Below are 27,789 nucleotides of genomic sequence, written 5' to 3'. Positions count from 1 at the left end.
GTATAAGAAACTGGTTCATTGAAATTTTGTCGTATATGACATTTAGAGATGACTACAATTTACATAGCCCTGCTGGGTATTGCTGGGGCAGACCTTGGATGTTTGGGCAACCTTTGGTTATATTGCTCTCTTCTATTCATATTCTTCTTTTCAGGATGCAGTGCCTGGTGGTTTCTCCACTGGGGATGTGCTGGTCCCACTGGCAGATGAGTATGACCCGATGTTCCCCAATGATTACGAGAAGGTGGTGAAGCGTCAGCGAGAGGAGCGCCAGAGGCAGCGGGAGCTAGAGAGACAGAAGGAGATAGAAGAAAGAGAAAAGTAAGACCCAGTCATAAAAATTTGGATAACCTACTTTTCCACATCAATTTCAAGTCGTTGGGGGTTGCCTCTACACCACATTTTCGGTATTTGTTTTGCACTCTGCACTTAAGTTGTAGATGACAATTTCAATAAAATTGTGCGCTTTGGCAATTGATAGTATCATGACTGGAGGCACAATTTTTGCAGTGCCTGTGTTTCGTAAACAAACTGGTATTTTCTTAAAGTGTATTTGAAAACGAATTGTTTAAGAATTTTAGCTGCTGTTTCAGAACATTCCGTATTGACTTTTCCTGCCCCTCTTTCTTTGCATCTATTCTCTTTATATCCCCCATTTACTGGTCTCTTTATTATTTCGTACTGTTTTATCCACTAACGGGTGCCTACAAAAGGAATAGCAGAATCGGAATGTGGTGGCTCAGATCAAATTGAATGATTAATTACCTCAGGTCATCCATATTCAACAGAGTGTTTTAGATTTAACAATATTAGAACAGCAGTACAAAAATTGCATGTTCACATTAGATTCATTCTGGAAGGTATGAATGATTCAACACAAAAAGATGTCTGCCTCTGGCGATTTTCTTTATTGGACTGACTAGCAATAAGAGCATCTAATAGGGTATGTAGGTTGGTCTTGAGTGTATTTGGTATAAAACCTCGTGTGCATCAAGGAGTAGATATTTGCTTTCTGCTCGACACCTGCAATTCCTTTTTAGAGTGTGAAATTTATGATCCTTTCTCCGTTTCAACAGGAGGTAATCTTTCTATTGAAATACTCTGGTTTCTAAGGGACTACGAATTGTCACTCTCCAAGAAATATTGTAAACTATTTCCCATTTTTACTTTGCTGTAAATACACATTTTATCATGTATTTATAGGATAAGAGCCAATAATCTGTCTGTTATTTTTCTGATTCAGATATTCTGTAATTATTGTAGACTTTGAGGATTGAACAAACATAATTTATATTTCTCAGTGGTACATTGAGCTGGAATTTATCCTAAAAGATGCTAAGCAAATCTAATTTGCTGAACAAGTGCATCATAACTGAAGCAAATTTCGAGAGAAAGCAGTACTGCTCCGAGGCCAGGTATCTGTTGCTCTGTAATCTGGCATCACACTTACTACCTATGCCTCTAATAAAAACAGCGTTACACCATGCCTTGGTAAAATCACATGCTCTGAACTTTTGATCTACTCTTACTTCAGAATTGTGGGCTTAAGCGTAATCTGTTTGTATAGGGTTCAGTACAAATCCTGGTCTCTCCCTCGTGTCATGAGTGATCATGAGATACTCAGAGTATTTCTGTCACCCAGTTATATGTCTACTGAACTTTTTAGATAGTGGTCTGTTTGAACCATGAGTCAGTTAATATATTTAACAAGCATCTAAAACTGATCTTTAGCCAGTTTTTCTTTGTATGAGTTTTAGTTGTTGAACTGTGGTAGTGCTAATTGTGCAAACCTTAAAACCCTCTCTGCTCTTATTCCCCACATGGTTTCTGATGATCTCTCAATAGCATGACCTTTCCACAACAATCCTTCAGGTACCTCCACCAGTGACCGTATTTAAATTAAAGCGGCTGGGTGTTAAAGTGGAGCAATTTAACTCCAGACAGTTCAAAACTGAACAGAGACAATGTCAATTGAAAGGTAATGCAAATAAAGCTGTATTAATAGAACTGCCTCTCGTTAGCCTTATGCTCCTTGCAGGGATTTAGCGTTTAATCTGTTTAGTCTTTTTCTAGTCATGTGTTGTCAGAAACTGTGTGAAGCAGCAAAGACGGGACTCTGAGAATTTTTGGTATGGTCAGGAACCGGCACCATTTTGGAGCAGATCAGCACAGCAAACATATTTGAAAATGTGTAAAGTGCAAGCGTAATATGTAATCCCGTTTGGTGATGATAAAACCTTTGGTTTAAATGAGAGTGAAGTCTTCATGAATTTCTTGCAAAGCAAAAGGTTTTTGCAACACTGTGGTGCAGTAGATAAGAAAATCCATTGTTGATCCTGTAACCAGGAATCACTGTCTTCTTTTGCAAGTCATCTGGTTGTGATAGTAGGGGGATGGACAGGTGTTAGTTTGCAGTATAGCCCTTCTGTCCTGCCACCTTTAGAGGAAATACTGTTGACATAAAGTGTAGCCAGTTGTTGCTTGCTGATCATAATCTGAACGTTTATAGATGTTTAACTTGAATAAAGGTACAGGTTTCTTTATTAGCTAACTAATTTGTTCGAGGTTACTCACTTTTTCTAAGAATCAATTTTTCATTGGTTAGGGTAAAATGAGCTGGCAAAGGGGAACACAATGACCAGATAAATGCTGGTTCTGTATCCTTTTTATACTGAAATCATGCTAGTGAACCTATATCTTGCACGTTGCTACTATACAGTGGTTATTTTCTTTTTGCTGACCTCTTCATTTACTAATGACCAGAAATGGATCAGAGTAAAACACTGCATATTTCAAGTAATAAATTAATCGAATATTAAATGTTTTTGAGAATTTTTTTTTATTAAAGGCAGAAGCAATTAGAAAGGTGCTGTTAGTAGGTTTTTGCTGTGTCATGTTTATAAAAGATTCTCCTTGCCAATATTTCTTCTTCACAGTAGTTAAGGCATGAACACTTTTTAGCGCCCTTTGTGATTGACAAAGAAAAGCTATCTGAAGTCTGCATCCTAAAACACAGAGGAAACTTCATCGTAGAAAAAGAAAACAAAGGAAATGGGTACACTTGGGGGCATTGCCCAGAGTATGAAACGCTGGTCTAGTCCCGCTCCTAGAGAAACCACATTTTTCCCAAGTTTGTAGAAAGACAATAACCCTTTACATAACAGTTTGCGAGTATCCATAAATAACATGCAGAAAATGATTGCCTGCCTCTGTTCGATATAGCACATCAGAAAGAGCACTTACTAAGCTAGAAGAAGTAAGTGCAAGGATACTAAGATGTTAACCAGTGTAGAAATCTGAATATACAAATAGCCTATTAAATTGCAATGTTTCCTTGCACTGGCTATCTTGGAGATGTTCTCAGATGGGTCACTTTAACATATCTACCCCTTTTTTCCTGTAATAATCTGTTTGTCACCATTACTGATGCATCCTCTTGAAAATTGGTTTTATGAGGAAGAAGGAAGAAATAATTAGAGAAACTCGTGAAAATCTCAAGATATACCAACAAGTCACTATGGAGCAGAGAAATAAATGTGTCTGATTTTGTTGTCCCTGTATCAAAGCAACTCTGATTCCTCACCTCTTTACATCTTTTGATTGTTGATTAGTACTTCAAGTGACTGGTTAACAGCTTGTTTGCTGGCTTTATGTTGTTCCTAAACCAGTTTTCTGTGATAAAGTAGATATGACTACACAGATCAATCGGGGAGAATAATTTTGATATTCTGCTGTTTAAGATGTTTCCCTAAGTATAGCTCGGTCCCAGGCATAAAGTGAACATATCCTAATTATTTTTTCCATCCAGGAGACGCAGAGACAGACATGAAGCCAGTGGCTTTTCAAGAAGGCCGGATCCCGAATCGGACGAAGAGGAAGAATATGAAAGAGAGAAAAGGAAAAGAAGTAAGTGACTGCTCATCTTTCTTTCTAGGTTATTACTGTGTTCTCGGTTTGTTGATTTCCTTGGAATGGCACCATACTTAGTTTGTTATTATTACTTTGGTATTATTATTATTACTGTGTTCTGCTGTTGTAGTAGGCATATCTGCCATATCGACAAGGACTGTATTATTTATGTATGCTGTACTAATATTTTGCTTCCCAGACACAGACTTACACACTTTCAGTATCAATTTGCACCATGTGCTGTGCACTCTCCTGCCATCCAGTGTTGGGCTAGGAATACTGAACTTGTTTTTTTTAGTTTTTTTTTTAAGTGTTTTATTATTTCAGAACCAAGATTGTGCAGAAAGACGCTTCCAAAAGTGCACGACAATATGCAGACTTCGCCTCTCATTATTTATACCTTTCTGTATCAGAACTGCAATATTTGTGTACCAAAGAATGTGTGATGTGTAATAAAGTGCTGCTAATACTTTCCAGTCATTGGAGAGGCAGGAGGATAGTACGCAAATCAACAGCAGTACAAGTAGCAAACTGAATATTACGAATAAGTAATGCCTTGTGTTTGCTGCATTTGTGGTTGCAGATCACTTGCTGTGCATAGACATTTGTGCACTGCTCACCAACTATAATGCAGGGGCTAATGGAAAGTAGAAGTGGTAGTTGTGAATAAAGTTGTGAATAAAGTTTTCATCGCCGGGTGCCCCACTTTGCTTTTTTCTCACAATGTTTGAAAGTGTGAACTGTTAACCGTTGTAACTCTGCAAATGCCTACTAATGGGATACTTCCAAGAAAACCATAGTAGCTCCAATTTTTACATGTCAAGTAAGCAGAAGGTCTACTCACTAGAGTATGCTTGCCTCATGTAACAGGTAATCCAGCGTACCCAGTACAGATAAGAGAACAATGCAGTCTGCTAGGAGTATGGCCTCTTAGAGCTGTGCAGTTTGATGCCTTTACACTCTATCCAAATGTTCCCATTGCAGCCCAGAATCTTTAAACTGACTTGTGTTGAAGTGTTTCAGGTACTGTGTCCCGGCTCATCTCCTGGGTTGAGTGACAGTGTCTTATTCATTGAGGTGTGGCTGTTGGATTTTTAGTGCATGAGTTGTGTAGCCATTAGGCTCTAACCATTGCTTCACTTAGGTTGGTAACCCTGCCATTACCTGGCAGGTAAAGATGCACACAGCACTATGCTTAAACTAAATGGCATGACTAATGTGCATTTAGCAGAGAGCCTTGTTTGGTGGTGTGCACTAATAAAAGTGTGTGCTTGCACAGATTATTGGTCTGTATTATGGCTGTGCAATGATTTTGCTAGTGTCCACCAAGGGCATCAGAGCAGTATAAACTGTATACAGACTTTATGATGCAATGTTTACAGCCTAGAGCAGGTTTTTTCCCTTCCAATTTCTGTGTGCTGATATTTTGCTGAGCATGTCTGTGGCATAGTTCACAGCACACTATACATTTCATTTAAAGAAGAATCCTACTTTTGTCATTCTCTTACTCTGTAATTCTGATCACTAATGGAGTATCCAATCTGCAGAGTCCTTCTCATGTGGGTGGTCTGTCATTTGTTTCCATCATAACCCACTCTCTCCCAACTTTTTTGATTTTCTTTCCACCTTACCCCCACGCGATGTTTCACTAACTGCCAAGAAATTCACTAGCCAGCTTACCCGTGAAACATCCCCAAGAGCAATGCAGTCTGGAGCGAGGTCAGATAAGCCAGTGAAAGTGAGCTCAAACAGACAGTAGTTATTTAATGACCAGCCTTGCACTTGGCTGATCCTTTCTCCATCTTAATTAAAGAGATTAGATTTGCATTCACAACTTCCTTTACTTGACGCAATTGATCAACTCGACTGTCCATGGCGAGGTTCCAAACTGTCTGAATACAGGACAGGTTACCCAACGTCTTTCATGTACCCCCAGCTACTAAACTCATGATCCTGCTGAAAATTCTGGAAAGCTGCATTTCAAGTCTACATAAACAATACATCGTAGATCAAAATGTACTAGACATCTTTTGCAGTGGGGTTTTAGAGCTGGCTATAATCGCCATTCAACAGATCCTTGACTCTCTTTGCCTACTGGACAAGGGAAATTCTTCCCTACTCATTCTGTTAAGCCTATCAGCGGCATTCAACATGGAAGTCACTCAGCACTCAAGGAGAGAATGGCCAGAAGTGGAACAGTCCTAAGTTGGTTCTCATCATGCTTGAACAATTAATCTCAACAAATTAATCAGACTATGACTTTACTGATTTGTAAAAGAAGTTTAGCACATTGTATAAAGGAGTTTGGTAGTTGCAAAGCCGGATTCACAGGCTTTGTGACAGCAAAATAAACTTTAATACATGAGGCCCATAGTTACTTTTCTGAAACCAGCTTTCACTACTCGGGAGCAATTTTGAATGTCTGAAGATGTCTGTAGACAAACCTACTAATATATATTGTATAATGTGAGAAAGTGCCTCTTTTGACAAGGTTAGCCCCCACTTTTTGCCTGGTATTTGATGTGGCTTTGTTTGTAGTGCATAGGGTCCCTGCCAACCAGGTCCCCTGTGCCAGTGCTTCATCCCTAAAACATATCCCCCTTGTAAGTCCCTAATAAGTTGTACCATGATACCTAGGGCCTGGAAGCTGAAGAGGGTCCCCTGGGAGTACCTCACTAGGACCATACCACTGCCCTTGCAACTTGCATGCCCCTTAGAGGTGAAAAACCGCAGTCTGCATGGTATCCCGCATGGGTGCCATGCCAGCCAGCACTGCCTTTAGGTATAGGTAATTCACCGCTGTAGCAGGCTTTACAGCACTAAGGCAGGGCGAGGGCCTATCTACATGAGTTGGTATGCCCCTACAATACTTAAGTCAATTCCTAAATATTGTAAGTCCAGGGATGCCATAAGGAGTACATGGGCTGGAAACTCGGCAACTCGAGATCCCCAGCACCATGATGGCTTCACTGAAACCAGAAGTGTTTGGTACAGCGCCTTGTAATAAATCCACACTGATGCCAGTGTGAGATTCATTAAACCATTTACTCGGAGGGCACTTCAGAAATGCCCCCTGAAACCCTACCTACGGATGTGGTCACTGGCTGGCTTTAGGCAGCCTGCCACATACAAGTTTCTGGACCCCTGGGTTTAGAGCCTCTACTCTATGGGACCAGAAACAATGCACATCCTTGGCGGAGGTGTCACACCTCCTCCCTCATGATGATCACAGTGCTCGAAGGGGAAGCTTCAAAGGCTGGCCACCTTTGTAATGCGACCCCCAGCCTCTGCTGCTAGCAGCAGATGGCAGCCCCCAGTTTACATCTCCACTATGGGTAGGAAACCTTAGCAAGACTAGAATGTGTGCCCACCTTTGCAAACTCCACCCCTCCAGGTGAAGTGGGAGAAATTAAGCACACTTTTCAGTCAACTCCATCTTGAAGATGAGGGGACTCCTCCAATTAGGGCTAGGGCTATGCCCCCTCCCACAGGAGGGTGGCATAATACAGGGTGTAGAAACCCCAGGTGAAATGCCCATTGGCCTTACCTGTTACTTCCTTAAACCCCCCCTACATCTAGTATTTTGGAGGCTCCCTCAGACCTTGAAATTAGTCATCTGCGACCTAAGAAGGACGAAGAAGATGCAGTGCAGCGAAGCCTGAAGTCGAAGACTGACTTGGCCCCAGCCATAAAGGCCTGTCTCCAGCTTCCAAGACCCTGCGAGGAGACGATGCCTGTTCTGGATCCAGCGATTTTCAGAAACCCAAGGAAAACTGCCTGAACTTTGAAAAAGACCAGAACTACACAGGACAGCGGTTGTGTCTCCAAAAAGCTAACGCTAAGGACTCCGGGGCCCTCTGGATCCACGAGTCCTGCCCACTCTGCACCCAACGCCTCCAGCCCATGTCCAGGTGGACCACCAACCCCGAACAGTTTCCCCAGCGATCCTGACCTAAAGTCCAGTGTTGGCTGACCCCTTCTGGACTCCACGAGGATGCCTGCAGTCTGATTCCAGAGGCACCCTCTGACCGTGACAGGTTCTGGTAAGAAGACTCCGACGTCTAAAGGCGCCCGTGCACCCGAAGCCCCTGGGCCTTGGTAAGATAAATCGACTGTGCCCCTACATCCCTACCTACCTCTTCTGTCTTTGGTCTCCCTCTTGTATCCTCCGGTGCGACGCCTGCAGCCTGTTTGTCAAAAGCAAAGCCTCCATTGAAGATCATTGGGTACCCGATGCTGAATTTGGACCCGGCCGCACCTGTGTCGCATGTGGTGTATGTTTGATGCTGCTTTGTGGCCCCCCTGTGCTTCATCTAACCCCCAAAGCTTGGCCCCCGCAAATGATTTACCTACCTGCAAGCAGTGTGACTTAAAGCACCCCCAGTCTTCATTGAAACACATTGGGTCAAACTCCGATTTTGACCTGTGCACCCAGCTGCCCCCGTACCGCTGGTGGTGCAGTTTTGGTACTCACCTGACCCTAGCCTCTTTGGTCACGAAGACATATCTGTGTAACTGCATTATTGTTTTCCTCCATAGGAAAACATTGAACTGTTCAGAAAGTGTCGACTTTTGAAAGTAAAAAGTATTTTTAGTTAAAAACGTACTTACCTTATTGTGAAGGTCTTAAAATAAACACAAAGCTTACTTTTATAAAACTTTGTGTGGATCTCCTTTTTAAGTCGTGTGTCAATTATTGGTCATTGTTGTGCAATAAATGTCTTGCGCTCCTCTGTGTTAGGCCTAAGGCTGCTCGCCCACACTACCACTGATAGAGCACTTAGGGTTTTAGATTGAGCCCTGTACACTTCTGGGGAACCTCTGAACTCTCTGCATGTTATAACCACCAGCTTCCTACATGTGATTTGAGTGGGCTTTGGGTCAGCACTTTGCGCATGATTATATGGCTTTGTTATTTATCTTAAATGTCTCCTCTTGGTTCAATGGCTTTCTTCCCTTTTCCTGTGTTTGTACCACCCTGGAGCATTTCGATTTCCCAGTGTTAAGATTGAGTTGGATCCTTCTACTACTAAGATGGCACTCCTGTTTTTTTAATGTATTTTTCAGTCCATGGGGAGTGCATATGTTACTTACTCTCTCTCCCATCTTGTTGATCTGTCCCGCCCCATTTACGCTCTTCTTCCTCTTCTCTGAAGCTTCCCATTGTAATTTATTTTATTTTTGGGGTATTGGTCACTTGTAAATTGCTACAGAGCCACTTGCTTCCTTTTTTAGTGCACACTTCGCTTTCACTTGTTTTAACCATTAAGTTTACTGTTCTAACGTGGTTGCCTTCCATGGTATGACAGTAAATTAAAAATGACTAAATGGCCACTATGTCATGATGTTGCACATGCATCACATGTGTGTGGTGTGACCCTCACGTACACATTGACAGCAATCTCGGAATTCGTTTTCTTTAATAGAAAGTCTGTTGCAATGTTGCTAGACATGCTTATGCATGATTCATTATGCATGACTTCATATGCAAATGGCAATTTGAAAAGCATTGACAAAGCCAATAGCTTAGTCTTTTAGAGTGGAGACCTGTTGGCTATGCCAACATTGATTGTGGTCTCCAGTGATGGAGCCACCCTTAAGTTGCATGTGTTGCAGTCTCAGGAGGTATATAAGTGATCAACTATATTTGTTGATGTCTTCATGGACATGATCTGGTTCTTGGTCCATCTGCTTCTCTACCCGCTGAACTCTGTAAGCATGTTGAAGCTAGTTTGGAAGCCCTGCACTACTCTGTAGATTAAGGTTTATGGTGCACGTTTTGCAGTGTGACTCTTTTCTGGATTCACATGTTGTGTATTATCCCGCCATCTAGTGGTTGAGTCCAAAACTCTCCTTGTATAGTAGTCCTTTCTTGCTTTTTTGAGGGGGAGGAGTGTGGGGGCGGTATTGAGAATCCTCACTGTTTGGTGTTTGTTCCAGCCTTCTCTGACGTCAGATGTCCTCTACGGAAGTCCCCACTCTTAGTCGCTATCTTCAGATTATTTTTTTCCGCCGGTGGATCTGGAAGCATTGTGTAGGTCTCCAAACACCAAGAGGAAAAAGAAAAAACAAAACAGGATTTTAATCGAGGGAAACTGAGAAGATCATCGCCATAGTGAAGTTAGGGAGTTTTATCAAGAGGTTCTACCGAATCACAGCGATAACCATCGAAGTGGAACTTGCATCAAGCTAAAGAAGGAGAATGTGCGGAAGGGGGGGGCTTCCTGCTCTGCATGCACTGGAAAATTACCATTCCATTTCTACCTAGCGCACCACCATGAGTTCGCCCAGAAGTACAACCACCAGGTCTGCAATCTCTACCTGCCAATAGACCACAAGTCTGATTCCTGTGAGGGGTGTGCTTAAGTTCAAGCTGAAAACGCTTGAGAGAAAAAAAGACAGGCACACTACGCAATGTAGGGGTAGAAGGAAGCAACTTCACTATACGATCTCAGGCTATTGAGTGAAGAAGAGGAGAACACAGCTGAAGTAAAAGGCTCTGACGCTGAAAGAGTTATCATTGACGTTGAATGCTGAGAAAGATGAGAGGTTGAGTAAAAATCTTCGGACTCCAGACCACATAAGACTGCCTCAGTGCCAAAAACCTCTCTTACCAAAGGCAAGTTGAGGCAAAAAGAATCCCTTGGGCCCCATACAAAGGTTATCACAGGTGGGAAAGCCTCATAGAAGACCTCCGTATTGAAAGACAATCGAGGTCGAGAGAGATACAAGAAAATGGCAGCTCAGTCAATAGCAGATGGAACTTAGAAGCCGAAAAAGAGGGCAGCGCCTACACCGAAGAACGCACCCTTGAAATCAAGTGCTAGAAAAAGCGGCTCAAAGCTGAAATGGCCTTAGTCCTTGAAAAAAAGAAGGAATTTGACGCCTTCCTCAAGGGATTTCAAATCCCATGAAAACCTTCTACGGAAGAACACAAGTGGATAAAGATTCGGGGAACTGGACCCCCTCCGACTCCAGAGCTACAAGAGGAGGAAAAACAAAGAACAATGAAGAAGAGGAAACAAAAGAGCCAGGTCTGTACCAAGACGTCAAAGAGTCCGAACGCATCGAAGAACAGTGGCAAGACCTCGAAGCAGATTTACTCGAGGATGCTGTAGATACTGCACCGTCAAGGCCGTCGCCTCCAGATGATGTTACCATGTACAATTAGCGTGTTAAAAAGGCGGCAGAACGGTATGGAGTCCAACTGGATGAGGAAAAGTCACAAGACTTATTTCCTACTAGAGACACTGCTATCCTCTCAAGATGAAAGTAAATTCCTTCGAGTGCTCCCAAGCATCTTCGATCAGGGAAGAGAGGCAGTCAAAGAGCCAGCAACCTGCATGGCAGTGACAACCAGGGTGGAAAGAAAATACAAACATTCCTTTAAGGACTCAATACATTTGGGGCAACGAGGTGGTGGATTCCATCATTGTAGCCACTGCCAGGAAGAGAGCAAATATCCCAACCACCTCCAGTCTACCTTTGTATAGAGAAAGTAAAAGGATAGAAATGGTGGGAAGAAAATTCGAAAGCGGAGCAGCAATACAATACCGCATAGAAACCCCCAATGCCTTGCTTAACAGGTATGCCCATCAGACTGGGAGGAGATGGAAGAGTTAATGAGACACCTGACAGAACCATATCAAAAAAGGCAAGTGCCTTCACAGAAGTAGGAAGGAAAGTAGCCGACACATGCTTCAAATCAGCATTGGGTGCCGCAGAAACCGCAACGAGACAACTGGTAACCGGAACGACCCTAAGGTGCTATGCGTGGTTAAGAATCTCTGGGTTCAAAAATGAGTTGCAGGCCAACATCAACACACAAGCAACGACGTGGATTCACTGTTTGACTGCATTATTATCGTTGTATATACTTTATTTTACGCATCTTAATCCATTGCCTCTCATACCCCCTTTTTTCTAAATTCATTATTCCATGGTCATATAGCAGCTGGCCATTTGAGGTGGGCAATATTCCTAATACGTTACTGTGACTTGTCTAGGCAGTGCAGTTGGTCTATAACTCGGCTGCTATTTCTTTGATATACAACATCAACACCCTTTCAACAGTGAATACCTGTTGGGTAATGCAGCAGATGACATACTACACAAATCAAAGATCAGGACACAGCCTAGTCGATGGGGGGGGGGGGGGGGGGGGGGTAGTCCTACAGCTTAGAGGCCAGAAGAGAAGGCGTACGGCCATTTACACTACCACTCGCTCTCCCACACAGCTACTCACACACCCTCTCGCTCAGCCATACAGCCACTAGCACTCTGTCACCCACCCGTACAGCTACTCAGACAGCCTCTCACTCACACTAGCAATCACTCACCCATACAGCTACTCACACAACCTCTCACTCAACCCATACAGCTGCTTACACTAGCGATCAGTCAGCCTTACAACCACTCACAGTAGTGATCACTCACCCATATGGCCACTCACTGAGCCATAGAGCCACTGACTCTAGCACTCACTTATCCTTACAACTACTCGCACACCCACTCACTCACCCACACAGCGTCTCACACACCCATCCACAAATCCACTTATGTAACCTCACTCACCTATACAGTCAGTCACACAGCCACTCACTCACCCATACAGCACACTCATCTTTTTTTTTTTTTTAACTGTAAAAGGCTGTTCTGACAAACCTTTTTTTTTTTTTTTTTTTTTTTTTCTTTTTCTGTAGAACTGCATTTTTGTGTGATTTTCTAACATTGTATATTTTTTGGTATTTTTAATCAAACAAAATGGCAACAAGCAGTAAAAAAATAATCAGCACAAAAATAGTGGAAAAACTAGGATAAATGAAAAAAAATTGCATTGTATGTTGCCTTGCAGCCTCAGTGATGGCATCAACAGACTGCTCACCAGCTGTGAGTGCTGAGCTGCAGTTCAGGCAATGTGTGCCAGCATGCCTTAACTCGAAATATTTGGGGACCCTGCCTCTCCACTTCACTGGGAACTCTCTCTCCTAGGACAGATGGTGCAGCCGAATATGTAGAGTCCCTCTCCATCTCTCTCCCTCCTTGCTGTCTTCAAGGTCTTAGAAGACCAAAAGGAAGAGGGGAGTTTCAAACCGTGTCATCACACCAAACCTCTCAGCACACGGGCCATGCGCAGACAGCAATACAACAGTGCTATTCCAGGTGCCACAGAGACGGGCCTTTCGTGGACTTGTGAGGGGATAAAGCCAGCTGTCAAGAGGAGTGGCAACAATAAACAAGTGAGTCACAAAATTTGGACTTCCACCTGCACTCAACACCTGGGGGGTAAGAATAGGCGACTTCCTCCAGGAGTTGAGAGAGGTCAGATCGGACAAATGGATTCTCAAAATAATTGAACACTGCTATTGCCCAAAGCACAACACTCACACAAAGTAAGAAGTGACCTATCTTCAATATAAAGAAAAGAGCTGCTACCAAAACAAGCAATAGAAAAGTTACCCTTAAAAGAGAATAATCAAGGAGTCTGCTCAACACACTTTCGAATTCCTAAACCAGACAGATCACTTCGGCCCACACTTGACCTCCACTTCCTAACCAGGTTCATAAGAACACAGAGGTTCAAAATGGCAACTCTACAGGAGGTTATCCCTCAACCCCAACAGGGGGATTACATGACAACCATAGACTTATAGGATGCCTATCTGCACATTCCACTGAATCACAGGCACAAGAAGGTCCTACGCTTCATAATAAACAAAACACTACCAATTCAGAGTGCTGCTATTTGGCGTAAAGTCAGTTCCCAGAGTAGTTACAAAGTGCCTGGCAGCTGTAGCTGGGCATCTCCTACCTTACAACTTAGGAATGGGAGGAGACGGTAGCCTTGTATGCACAGGAAACCTCCCTCATAAGTAGTACACAATGCAGTAAAATTAAACCAGGGACAGAAGAGTACTTACAGAAGAATAGTGACTGGTCATCCCTGATAAACACCATGCAGTTATTAGTGGATGCTTTACAATATCAATCAAATAAAATGGACATACAGATTTCACTACTTAACACACTTGCAGTCTTTGTTACTGGCATTGATTAAAAAATAATTGGGCACAGCTTTAAAAGCTTGCCCAGTCTGACTCGCAGCAACTACAAACTGCACTTGAATTCCAGTCCTTGACAAGTTATCCTCATACCCTCCCTGCCATGCTCCGTGATCTACTTACAGACATAAAACAAATGAAGCCAGCACCTGGAGGACAGCTACAATTTTCTAACTCTAATCTGGACCTTTTTGGGGGCCAACACAAATTAATATGTACAACTCGCCCCGCGAGGGAGGATTTGACAAAAAACCTTTAATGAACCTTTGCAAAATGCTCTATCGCGCATAGGATATCAGAATCGCTACCCAAAACAAGCAGGAGAACATTGTGGTCCGAGCAAGAATTAAAATGCCAAATATCCCCAAGGCTTCAGGGCAGCTAAGTAAGGCTCCAGTTCAGCGTAAGCAACGGAGGATAGGCCGGAATAAAAAAAATGACATTAACAATCCGATTGCGGAATATCCCCTCTTCAGAACAATGAAAAGGACCTGTAAGGACAAGGATTATATAATGACACCCCAACCACACGTTTCATCAACAGGGGGAATCAGCCTAACAAGAAATAGCCCTGAATGTTGGAAGGCAAACATCAGACATCCTCTGAGTGAGCAGTTTTGCAATAAAATCAATGCAAAGGATGCTGAAAACCGTGGGTTTAAGTAAGATAATTCTGAGTCTAGAAGGTGCAAGCAGAGCATTGCCCGGAGAAGGGGTACAGCAGCTAGGCGAATTGCAGGGCATAATGGCAGGAGATATACGTGCAATTAATGAACTGCTAAGCACCCTACCGGGAGGCGAGCCCGATGATTCCATCCTGGCAGCAATGAGGGCAGATACAGCTCACCGGCTGTAAACACAGATGGAATCACTATCAGCTGCTAGCAAGTTGAAATTCATGTCGCAATCATAGTCTATATACAACCTAAAGGCTGGCTAAAGACTTCCAGATTGCTGGTACAGGAAATCTTAAGGCTCCAGTAAGAGGAACAAATTACAGACCTTGTGGTGTCAGCAAATTCACTCTCTACCTTCTAGCATCCTCCTCTGGAGACAAGCTTACATAAGCGCTATCTCTACACTGGGCTATACCAGCTCAGAACAAATACAAAAACCTTGGAGTCGTCATTGACAAAGACGAGTCATTTGTTCCTCAAAAAGAGGCCATGAGAAGGAAAGGAAACACATTGATCATCATTTTTAGGTCTCGCCTAGCGACGCAGCATATGCGCTGCTCGCCTTGGTGAGATCTATTGTTGTGGGTTTCTTTGCCGAAGGGGACAGGACATGTGCACGCGCCCAGAAGACAGAAGATGTGCACGGCTCGCGGCACCCATCTGGACAGTCCGATGCATGTCCACGTGCCCAGAAGACAGGAGATGTGCATTCTGAAACATGAGTTTTTATGTTGTATACACGCATCTGCTTGTTGACCCACGATATTCCGCAGAGCTCTCAAGGTCTCCAAGTCCATGCGTTAAGTATCTCACCCGCTCCAGATTTTTGCTTAGTATTCCTAATTTGAGGCATGAAGTTGGGAAGCTTGAACTGTTTTCAGTGGGGTAGTTTCAGTACAGAATGCTCAGAATTTTGCCTTAGTCATGTAGGTAGGTTTGTGTGCCACTGCTGCAGACATTAATGATTCCTAATTGAGTGACTATGAGGGAGAGGCTTCGACTAGAGGGATATGGACGACCATGAAGTTGTTTTCTTGACAATAGTGACAAGTATATCTAGACAAGAGGTGTGCGATACGTTCTTTCGTGTATATTCTCGAAATTACGGTAATTGTTTGTTTGTTCTAGGCATATGAGCTGCAGATTACACACTATGCATAGATCGCCGTCTGGTGTTGGGCCCGGATGTTGCAGTTGTTTTTGTCTTGGAAAGTCGTTGGAAGTCACAAGGTAGGTGACTCCTCCTTTGGATCATAGTGCGCATGGGCATAGGCTCCATCCTCAGATTGTTTTTTTCTGCCATCGGGCTCGGATGTGTTCTCGCGCTCCAGTTCGGACCCGTTAACTGTTTTCTCTTTCGACGCGCAATCCTTCCCTTCTCGACGGTATTGTTTCGATCGCGTTTTCCCACTCCACACGACCCTTCAACTTCAATGTCTTAGATTCTGGTCGTCGACGAAGGCCTTCGGGCCTATCTGGGCCTCCTCTCCGGCTCATGGAAAGGACGCCATTCAAAAAGTGTCCTCAATGCGGGTCGAAGTTTCCCCACACCGACCTACATGAGGCGTGTAACCTCTGCCTCTCACCGGAGCACGAGGCCAGAGACTGTCCAGCTTGCGCCTCCTTCCGCTCCAAGAAAACGATCCGGGACCGACGAGCTAGAAGCACAATGTCTCGCTCGTCATCTTTGATCCCCGATGACATCTTCCAGGAAGGTGTCTATATTCCGGAGCAAGTTCGGGTCGAAGAAGCCATCCGCGCCTCCGAAGCAGATGACTCCGACGTCGAGGACATCACTCCAGCTCAAAGGGTCGTGAGTACAGACGTTGACCCCGACCCAAACCCCCTCTCGACGCTATCAAAAAAGGCTTCGGTACCACCTTCACCTTTGAGCCCAAGTGCACACCGAGACACTGCTTCCCATGCCCCGCCTTCGGGCCCGGTAAAGAAGCCTACTAAGCCTTTAGGCAACTCGGGCTCGAGTCAGCCTACACTCGGTGCCGAAAAACATACTCAGGCACCGAAAAAAGAAGACGTCCTCTTCCTCATCCACACTGACGCCTGCTTCTAAGCACTCGGCGTCGAAGGCTAGCACCGGTTCCTCGGCACCCACAACACCCTCGGAGCCAACCGAAAAACGACCACCAAAGGGCCCCGACTCCCATTCTTCGAAGCCAAAGACATCGTACAAGAAAAAACAACAACAGGTTCCATCAGATAAAGACACTGCAAAACTGCACGGTTCCAAACCTAGAACCGCTACCGAGTCGGTGCCGAAAAAGCTTACGGCACCGAAGCTGTCGACTCCGAAGGATCTGCCTCCCACTGAGGAACTGTTTCGTCCAGATCCTACCCAAAAGACCCTTGTGAAGGATCCGAAGACAGGTCACTTAATGCTTAGCATCAAGTAAAGACCCCTAGAAATGCCTGCACTGGCACCACCACCGAAAAAGAGAGACTTTGCTATCTCTCCATTAAGGATCCCTTCTCCTCTTCCTCCTCCTCCTCCCCCCCCCCCCCCCCCCCCCCCACCACACCGCTCTCCTACACCATCACCTACCCCAGTAGATGATGATAACACCTCAGATGATGCAGGGGGAGGTGTGGACGATCAACCCCTTGGGGACCCTACCCCTACTGGCTGCCCAGACCCCTGGGATGATTACAGTGTCCCCGACATCCCTTACACCCCACAAGATGACATCTATCCTTCCAGGCCTTCCCCTCCGGAGGACAATATCGGCTTCAACCAGCTCCTTCACAGAGCTGCCCAGTACCACGGGGTGCCCTTCATACAGACCCAGTAGAGGAGGATTTTCTCATGGACACTTTCGATACCACACAAAGGTCCACCTCAACTTTACCCATGCTTAAAGGGGTCATTAAGCATGCCCCAGAGATCTTTAAAGACCCAGTCAGGTCTCGAGTCATCAACCCGAGAATAGAAAAGTATAAGGCTGCTCCTACTGATCCAGCATACATTAAAGGCACCGCACCACTAGACTCCTTGGTAGTCTCTAATGCAAGGAAGAGAGCCAATTCCCAAACATCAGGTGACGCACCACCACTAGATAAAGAATCTAAACTCCTGGACGCCTCTGACAAACGCACAGCGTCACAGGCAGCAAACATATGGTGCATTGCTAATACCCAAGCGCTGTTACCCAGGTCTGACGGGGCACATTATGATGAACTTGAGTCCATAATGCAGCACCTCCCTGACAGGTATAAAAACAGGGCCAATGAACTCCTACAGGAAGGTAAAACCATCACTAACACCTCCATCCGTTGTGCCTTAGATGCAGCAGATACCGCCTCAAGGGCAATAAACACCAGTGTCCTTTTGCGCAGGCATGCCTGGTTACGAAACTCGGGTTTTAAACCTGAAGTCCAGAGTTCCATACTCAATCAGCCATTCGGTGAGCAACGCCTATTTGGGCCCAATGTGGACGTATCCCTTGAGAGACTGAAAAAGGATACAGACCGAGCCAAATCGATGGGAGCCTTGCAGTCGCAAGCTCCCAGACTGTCATTGCGTCGCTCATCCTTCAGAAGCACCCACAGAGGCTACTCCTCTAATAGCCCCTCCACTTCTTACAAACCTTCCACCCAATCCACCTTTACCAAAGGGGTGGTTACAGGGGGAACAACAGCAAAGGCAGAGGCAAAAATAACTCCCGCTCTTCCTCCACCCCCACCCCATAACTTCCCTCCACTTCCCCCCAGACCATTCCACTCCAGTCAGGGGGAATACCTCACCAATTCCTCCCTGCCTGGGCCAACATCACTTCAGACAGGTGGGTGCAAGAGATAATTCAATCAGGCTACTGTCTCGAACTAACATCTACACCCCCCCTCCCCCCAAACATACCACCCAAACAGCATCCAATGTCACAAGAACATTTGTTACTGCTAAAGCAGGAGGTAATCTACTTCCTACAAAAAAGTGCAATAGAACTAGTTCCCCTGCACCAACAACACAAAGGAGTTTACTCCCTGTATTTTCTCATACCAAAAATGGATGTCTCTCTAAGGCCTATTCTAGACCTCAGACCCCTAAACCTATACATACACTCAGACCATTTCCACATGGTCACACTCCAGCAGGTCCTTCCTCTGCTTTCACAGGGCGACTTCCTTCCTACCCTAGATCTCAGGGATGCCTATTTCCACATTCCCATCCACAACGCTCACTGGAAATATCTCAGATTTGTAGTGGACGGTCAGCACTGTCAATTTAAAGTACTCCCATTCGGAGTCACAAAAGCACCACGAGTATTTACAAAGTGCCTAGCGGTGGTGGCAGCACACCTAAGAAGACCGCACATACACGTCTTCCCATATCTGGACTACTGGCTCATAAAAGCCAGCTCATACAATCGGTGTGTACAACACACTCACGCCACTATTCAACAACTTCACGACCTGGGGTTCACAGTAAACCACGCCAAGTCCCAGCTGCAACCGTCCCACACGCAACATTACCTCGGTGCCACAATACATACTTCAACGGCGCTAGCCTATCCCAGTCCCACCAGGATTGCAAGCATGCAAACTCTTCTCACCAAATTCCAACCGCCACACTCTTCCAGCTCGAGTGTTCATGCAACTCATAGGGATGATGACCTCTTGCATATTCATAGTGCCTCATGCAAGACTCCAGATGCGTCCCCTCCAAGAGTGCTTAGCACGCCAATGGAATCAGGCTCAAGGTCAGTTAACAGATCTGGTGTTTGTGGACGATCGTACTCATCGCTCTCTGCAGTGGTGGACCACCAAGAACCTTTCCAAAGGGCGACCGTTCCTCGAGCCAGTTCCTCAAATAGTCATGACAGCGGACGCATCGCTCTCCGGCTGGGGAGCTCACCTACTACATCACACCATGCAGGGCAGGTGGACACCTCAACAGAAGTTACTCCACATCAACCACCTGGAGTTACTAGCTATATTCCTAGCCTTAAAAGCATTTCAAAAACACATATCCGGCAAGGCTGTCTTAGTCCGCACGGACAACATGACAGCCATGTACTCCATACAAAAACAAGGCGGGACACACTCTCTGCAGCTCTCTCAGCTAGCACAGAACATAGGGAGGTGGGCTATACCGCAGAACATTTTTCTCCTAGCCCAGCATGTCCCAGGAGTCCAAAACACCATAGCCGATCTGTTGAGCCGTCAAACACAACAGATCCACGAGTGGGAACTTCATCCGCAAATTTCTTCAACTGTTTTTTCAAATGTGGGGACAACCACAGATAGACCTCTTCGCCACCCAAGAAAACGCCAAATGCCCAAGCATCGCCGCCAGATATCCCCACCCATTGTCCAAAGGCAATGCGATATGGATGAACTGGTCAGGCAAATTTGCGTACGCTTTTCCAACTCTCCCACTCATTCCACTAGTGGTGCGCAAAGTACAGCAACATTCCTTAATGCTCATCCTAGTTGCTCCAACTTGGGCCAGACAACCGTGGTACACCACATTGCTGGAACTCTCCGTAGTTCTGCACCAGAAGTTACACCTCTCCATGGAGAGATCCAACAACCTGGACCCAGCTCAACTCAACCTGGCGATCTGGCTCCTGTGGTCCTGGAATTCAGGTACCTTAACCTTCCCCCTGACTGTATGAACGTCATTAAAGAAGCTAGACGGCCTACCACTAGAGCATGCTATGCAGCCAAGTGGAAACGTTTTGTAATATATTGTCATAACAACAACACCAATCCCCTCGATGTGTCTATCCAACACATCATAGGCTACTTACTACACCTCCAAAGATGCAACTTAGCCTACACGTCTATTAGACTGCATCTTGCTGCCATAGCAGCATATCTACAAAATAGACAACATCTATCACTTTTCAGGGTACCTGCCATATGCCTTAATTGAAGGCCTCAAAAGAATAATCCCCCCCAGAGTACCACCTCCACCCGTGTGGAATTTAAACATCGTTCTCACAAGACTAATGGGCCCTCTATTTGAACCTCCTACATAAATGTGTGCTCCAATTCCTAACATGGTAAACTGCTTTCCTAGTAGCCATTACTTCTCTACGAAGAGTTAGCGAACTACAAGCACTAACCATTCAGGAACCCTTTCTGCAGATGCAGCATAATAAAGTTGTTCTCCAAACTAATCCTAAATTCCTCCCTCCCTTCCACCTCAATCAATCTGTGGAGCTGCCCGTATTCTTCTTGCAGCCACAAACAGTCGCAGAAAGAGCTCTTCATACCTTAGATGTCAAAAGAGCACTGCTTTACTACATCGAGAGAACACAACCTTTTCGTAAGACCAAACAACTATTCGTGTCACCACCACACAAGGGCAACCCCATATCAAAATCTGGGATAGCTAGGTGGATTGTCAAATGCATACAAATTTGCTACCACAAAGCAAAACATACATTTTGCAGCGTGAATCTTTCTGGATTCACTATGCTGTGCATTATTCAGCGATCTGGTGGTTGGGTCCGGATTCGTAGTCTTTCTTTTGTTTTGTTTTTTTGTAGCCCAGGTGGGCGTCGACGTCCCACCATTTGGTGCACCTCTCGTGACGTCGTCGTGCTTCCTGCGGAAGTCCCACCTTTGGGGCGCCATCTTCAGATTCTTTTTTCCGCCGTTGGGTCTGGATCGTTATCGAGAAGCTCCAGAGTTTTAGACGAAGGAAGAAGGAAAATACGCGAGTTTCATCGAAGGAGAACCTTTAGAAGACTACAGAGAGAAAGGTATTACAGCCGTGACGAGAAGGAAGGGATCCTCGAATTTCTTCGACGCACAGAGGAAAATGCGCACTCAGAGGCTCTGAGCGCAATGGACAAGACACCATTTAAGTTCTGCCCTAACTGCCACCACAAGTTCGCGCAGAAGGACCAACACCCGGTCTGCAACCTTTGCCTGCCGTTCGACCACGAGAGCAAGGACTGCAACGCCTGTTCCGCCTTCGCGCCGAAGACTCTCCGGGTGAGAGAACGTCAGAGGAGAGCCAACTTCAGCATGGAAGGCAAGGGTAAGGCCCCGTCGCTGTACGATCTGGGCCTATCAACCGACGATGAAGACAACATCGCCGAGGGACCTGATGTCTTCACGGTCGCAGAGACCGATAAGAAAACGCCTGACGAGGTAAGAGACACGTCGAGTACAAAACCACCGAAAGGGCCCCGAAAATCGGATGGTGACTCTCGAAAAAATGAGTCAAAGTCCTCGAAGGAAACACCGGCGCCGAAGATTTCGACGTCCGTCAGTGGTTCAAAGGACAAAAGGCCGAACGGATCCTTCGAAAAGGACTCCCAGGTGCCGAAGACCGCCGAGAGGCAGAGTTCATCGAAACAGACCCACGAGGTGGGACGTTCGGCGACGAAAGACAAGACCGCGTCGACGCAAGCTCCGTCGAAGAGACCTGCGGTTGACGCCGAGCACATCTCAAGCATGGAGAAGAAAAAGAGAAGGCTCGAGGCGGAGATGGAGAGCATCCTTCAGAGGAAGAAGGAGTTCGACGAACGAATGAAACAATTCAAAATCCCAACGGTCCCGTCGACGGATGTCGTGGAGATCGAGGAAGAAGGGGATTTCGACGCCGAAGAGCAGTCGAAAAGTCCTGAAGAGGAGGAGGAAGGCACCTACTATGAGGGAGAAGGTGATGATGAGGATCAGCAGTCGTTCTACGGCTCGGTGCCGTTGACGAGTCAGGAGCTGGAATGGCAGGACATCGACACCGAAAACCCCGAAGAGCCTGTGGACTCGTATCCTTCGAGGCCTTCGCCGCCTGACGACATCGGGGCCTACAACATGGTCGTCAAGAGTGCTGCAGCAGCCTTTGGTGTGAAATTGGACGAGGAGAAGCCGAAAGCAGACTTTCTACTCGAAACTCTGCTCCCCATCCAGACGAGGAGCCAGTTCCTCCTCATGCTCCAAAGCGTGATGAACCAAGGCAAGGAGGCGTTTAAGGACCCGGGAACATGCCGGTCCATCACACCCAGAACGGAAAAGAAGTACAAGCACTCCTCGCAGGATCCTCCTTACATCAAGGGACCGGTCACGGCAGATTCCATCATTGCTTCCACGGCCAGGAAAAGAGCCAATGTGCCGGCAACCTTGGGGCCACCTCCTGATAAGGAGAGCAGAAGGATGGACCTCACTGGAAGGAAGGTAGAAAGAAACGCCGCAATGCACTGGCGCATGGCAAACTCAAACGCGCTACTGAACAGACACCAATACCAGCACTGGGATGAGATGGGGGAACTAGCGCAGCATCTCCCAGAAGAGTACTGTCAAAGAGCTTCCCATCTAGTGCAGGAAGGGAAGAATATCGCCAACTCAAGCATCAAGACTGCATTGGACTTCGAGCAGACTGATGGCCATAGGGATCACTGAAAGGAGGCAGGCTTGGCTCAGAATTTCTGGATTCAAGCAGGAAGTCCAGAATAACATACTGAACACCCCTTTCAACGGTGAAACGCTGTCCGGGGAAACGGTGGACGAGAAGCTCACCCAGCTGAAAAAGGAAAATAAGACAGCAAGATCCATGGGAGCCCTGCAATTCAGCGGAATGCGAAGAGGCACACCAAATCGGAGACCCTACGGAAGGGGAGGAAGCCAGCAGGGTACGTCGCACCAGACATTCCAGCACGGGCAGCAGAGTGACAGTCGCAGCCAGCAGGGACAGCAGAAGCAGAACTGGCAGTACCAGCCTCGAGGCCAGTCCTTTCGAGGGAGAGGAAACGGACGTGGCCAAAGGAGGAGAGGGTGAGACCAACCCTCATCTAAGTGACTACACACACAAAAGGACGCTCACCCACAGCATACCCCGAAGGGTGAAGCGCAATGTAAGAACACCAAGGGGGTTACACAAAACAAGCGCCTACGAGCATGCAACACCGGTAGGCGGAAGACTGGGCCTCTACCTTCAACAATGGCAAGAAATAACCTCAGACAAATGGGTTCTCAACGTCATACAGCACGGATACTGCATAGAGTTAGAGAAAAGGCCGCCAAACAAGAAACCAAAGAGAAGACAGCGCTCGGGTCAGGAGCTCGCTCAACTCAGGGAGGAGACACTTCAACTACTGAAAAAGAAGGCCAGAGAACCAGTGCCACGCAGAGAAAGGAACAAGGGAGTGTACTCAAACTACTTCCTTGTACCAAAGGTGGACGAATCACTAAGACCCATCCTGGACCTAAGGTTCCTAAACAAATTCATAAAGACGCAAAAATTCAAAATGACATCACTACAAGAAGTGCTACCCCAAATACGAGGCGGAGACTTCATGGCCACCGTGGACCTCAAGGACGCCTACCTGCACATCCCAATGAACAGACGACACAAAAACCTGCTAAGGTTCAGCATCAACCAGGATCATTATCAGTTTTCAACCCTGGCATTCGGACTAAAGTCAGCCCCAAGGGTCTTCACAAAATGCCTTGCAGCAGTAGCAGCGTACCTACGAAGGGAAGGGATTCATGTGTATCCCCACCTAGACGACTGGCTAGTCAAAGCAAGCACTCGCGAAAGTGCGAGGAGCACGCAGAACGGGTGACAAAAACACTAGCAAACCTGGGGTTCTCGATACACTGGGGGAAGTCATCGATAGAACCAGAGCAGGTGAAGATCTTCCTGGGGGCGAAGATTAACACCATACACGGAACGGTGATGCCCAGCGGCAGAAGAACAATAGCCCTGCTGAACGAGACGAGTCTCTACCAGAAGGGGCGAGTTCTGACAGTGAGAACAGTGAGCAAGATCATGGGGATGATGGCGTCCTGCATCCACCTAGTCCCCAATGTACGCCTTCACATGAGACCATTCCAAGAATGGCTACAACAGCAATGGTCACAAGCAAGCGGGAGTTGGGAGGATCTAGTGGTTGTTACGCACGCAGTGCAGGAGGAGATAACATGGTGGAACAGGGAGAACTTAACTACAGGAAAGACCTTGAAACCACCAAACCCAACTGTGACCATTACCACGGACGCATCACAAATAGGATGGGGAGCACACATGAACAAACTCAGGGTAAGGGGTCTGTGGACTCCGGCAGATGCGGTCAGACACATCAATTACCTGGAATTGAAGACTGTCCTGCTAGCCCTGAAGGCCTTCCAGAAACCGCTATACAACCAGAAAGTGTTGATACAGACGGACAATACTACCACAATGTTCTATATCAACAAGCAGGGAGGAACACAATCGTTCCCCCTTTCCACTCTGGCAGAGGAGATTTGGAGATGGGCCATCCCACTCAAGATAGACCTGCTGGCCATACACCTACCAGGGAAGGACAATGTGGAGGCAGACTGGCTCAGCAGACAGACATCGGCATCCCACGAGTGGGAGCTCAATGGACAGGAAACACAGTGGCTATTCCAAAGGTGGGGAACACCGACAATAGACCTGTTTGCAACACGCCTGAATGAAAAATGCCAAAGCTTCGCATCCAGACAACCAGAACAGCAATGGCAAGGATCGCTATGGATAAGTTGGTCAAAGACATTTGCTTACACAGGGTGCTCGACAAGTGCAGGACCAGCAACATGACACTGATCCTAGTGGCACCACTGTGGGCAAGGCAAACTTGGTTCTCTCAAATAGTGGAAATGGCACAAGGCACTCCTCACAAATTCACAAGAAGAAAGGACCTGCTCTCCATGCAGAACGGAGAGGTCCTGCACCCAGAACCAGAGAGCCTCAGCCTGGCGGCATGGCTCCTGAAGACTTAGAGTTTGCGCACCTGAACCTTCCTCAAAGCACTATGCAGGTGCTGCGGGAGGCAAGGAGACCTACAACACGAAAATGCTATGGGGAGAAATGGAAAAGGTTCACAATATGGTGCAGCAGAAATAAACTACTGAATACAATGACAACTGAGTCAACGGTGCTTAGATATCTCACACACCTACTAAAAAGTAATCTATGCTCATCCTCCCTAAGGGTACACCTAGCGGCAATCGTAGCTTACACACGAGGGGAGAGAGGAGGAAGTCTCTTTACGTCACAGGTAGTAAAGAGATTCCTGGAGGGGGCGAAAAGAATTGCGCCTCTAAAGAGGATGCCGCGGCCGGCATGGAACCTCAACGTGGTCCGAACCGAACTTATGAAGGAGCCGTTTGAGCCCATCCACAAGGCCACGCTGCAAATGCTAACGATGAAAACAGCCTTCCTGGTAGCGATAACCTCGCTGCGCAGAGTGAGCGAGCTGCAAGCACTGACACTGCAAGAGCCCTACATCCAGATACACAAGGATAGGGTGGTTCTAAGAACGGACCCACACTTCATGCCTAAGGTGGTGTCGGCATTCCATATGAACCAGACAATTCAGATACCGAGTTTCTTTCAAAACCCCACGACAAGCGCAGAAAGGGCACTGCATACCCTGGACGCTAGAAGGGCAGTGATGCACTACATTGAGAGGACCAAAGAGCACAGGAAGACCAAGCAGCTCTTTGTCTCCTTTGCAACTAGTTTCCTGGGTAGACCCGTGACAAAAGCCACCATTGCACGATGGATTGCACTGACAATACAATTCTGCCACAAACCAGCAGGGCAGGAGCTATCGGAGAGGCCACGAGCCCACTCCACAAGGAAGAAGGGAGCAACTATTGGCTTTCTGGCAAATACGCCCATTCAAGACATATGCCTGGCGGCAACATGGGCTTCAGTGCACACGTTCACTAAGCACTATTGCGTGGACGTTCAGATGAAGCACAAGTAGGACAGAAGGTGCTTCAACACATATTCAACAGTCAACACTCATCTACCACCCAGCCGCCACAAAGATAACAAACCGCTACAAAGTCTATGCACAGCATAGTGAATCCAGAAAGATTCACGCTGCAAAACGAAGTTTCTTACCTGTCGGTGTAGTTTTGCAGCTTGAAGATCTTTCTGGATTCACTAGCGAACCCACCCACCTCTGCCAGGAAGATGAGGATGGAGGAAGAGGTGGAATGACATGGAACAACAGAATAATTGGAATACTAAAAGAAATTGGAAAAGGAAATTAAGAGAACGCCTAGGGTAAAAAAAAAAAAAAAAAAAAAGAAGGGGAAAAAAGAACCCGAAGATGGCGCCCCAAAGGTGGGACTTGCGCAGGAAGCACGACGACGTCACGAGAAGTGCACCAAATGGTGGGACGTCGACGCCCACCTGGGCTACAAAAAAACAAACCAAAAAAAAAAAAGAGACTACGAATCCGGACCCAACCACCAGATCGCGGAATAATGCACAGCATAGTGAATCCAGAAAGGTCTTCAAGCTGCAAAACTACACCGACCGGTAAGAAACTATTCGTTATCTGTTCCTCCTAAAGCCCACTCTACATGAAAGATAGGGGCTTCAATGGCATTTTTGGGGAACGTTCCCTTAGATGATATCTGCAGAGCAGCTACATGGTCTACACTGCACACATTCACAAAACACTATTGTGTAGATGTGCAAACTAAACAATAGGCTAGTGTGGGCCAGGCTGTACTCAAAACACTATTTCAAACTACTGCAACAGATACTGGTTGTCACCGCTAGGACGGGATACTGCTATACAATCTATGCATTGAGTGTAATCTGCAGCTCATATGCCTCGAACGGAATATGCTACTTACCAGTATGCATCTGTTCTTGGCATGTGGAGCTGCAGATCTACACACGCCCCCCTGCCTCCCCGGCTACCTTTATCTGTTCCAGTATTATCTTACTTAGATACACCACACATGGGCTTCTTTCCTGTTTCTTACTAAGCTCCATAATTTCCCTGCTGGCGAGCAACAATCTGAGGATGGAGACGATTCCCATGCGCACTACGATCCAAAGGAGGAGTCACCTACCTCTTGACTTCCAAAGACTTTCCAAGACAAAAATAACTGCAACATCCGGGCCCAACACCAGATGGCGATCTATGCATAGTGTGTAGATCTGCAGCTCTGCATGCCAAGAACAGATGCATACTGGTAAGTAGTATATTCCTTACTGTGAATAGCGAGTTACGACACACAGTGGCTTAATGGCGTTATTTAAGGAGTTTCACATAACAAGCTTATTGGTAAACTACCAAAATTAACTGGGCCTAATCTTGGCACTTTTTTATTTTGGGTGGCACTGAGTAGAGAAAGAACAGTGCCACCTTGCCAGGCCGCTTAGACATCAAAACATGCAG

At 46.2% G+C, this 27,789-nt stretch overlaps 1 protein-coding gene across 5 annotated transcripts in view; it reads left to right on the top strand.

Moving 5' to 3' along the window:
- Positions 1 to 27,789, top strand: part of RBM17 (RNA binding motif protein 17) — a 244,489-nt gene that overhangs the window by 87,260 nt on the left and 129,440 nt on the right. For all 5 annotated transcript variants that reach the window (XM_085653554.1, XM_085653556.1, XM_085653553.1 and 2 more), the window contains 2 exons: positions 155 to 321; positions 3,809 to 3,906. In XM_085653554.1, the coding sequence (XP_085509680.1) occupies positions 155 to 321; positions 3,809 to 3,906 (265 nt within the window). The remainder of the gene's footprint in view (positions 1 to 154; positions 322 to 3,808; positions 3,907 to 27,789) is intronic.

This window comes from Triturus cristatus, chromosome 4_1 (genome assembly GCF_964204655.1).
Source record: "Triturus cristatus chromosome 4_1, aTriCri1.1, whole genome shotgun sequence".
Lineage (NCBI taxonomy): Eukaryota > Metazoa > Chordata > Amphibia > Caudata > Salamandridae > Triturus > Triturus cristatus.
This window is presented reverse-complemented; position numbering and strand designations above follow the sequence as displayed.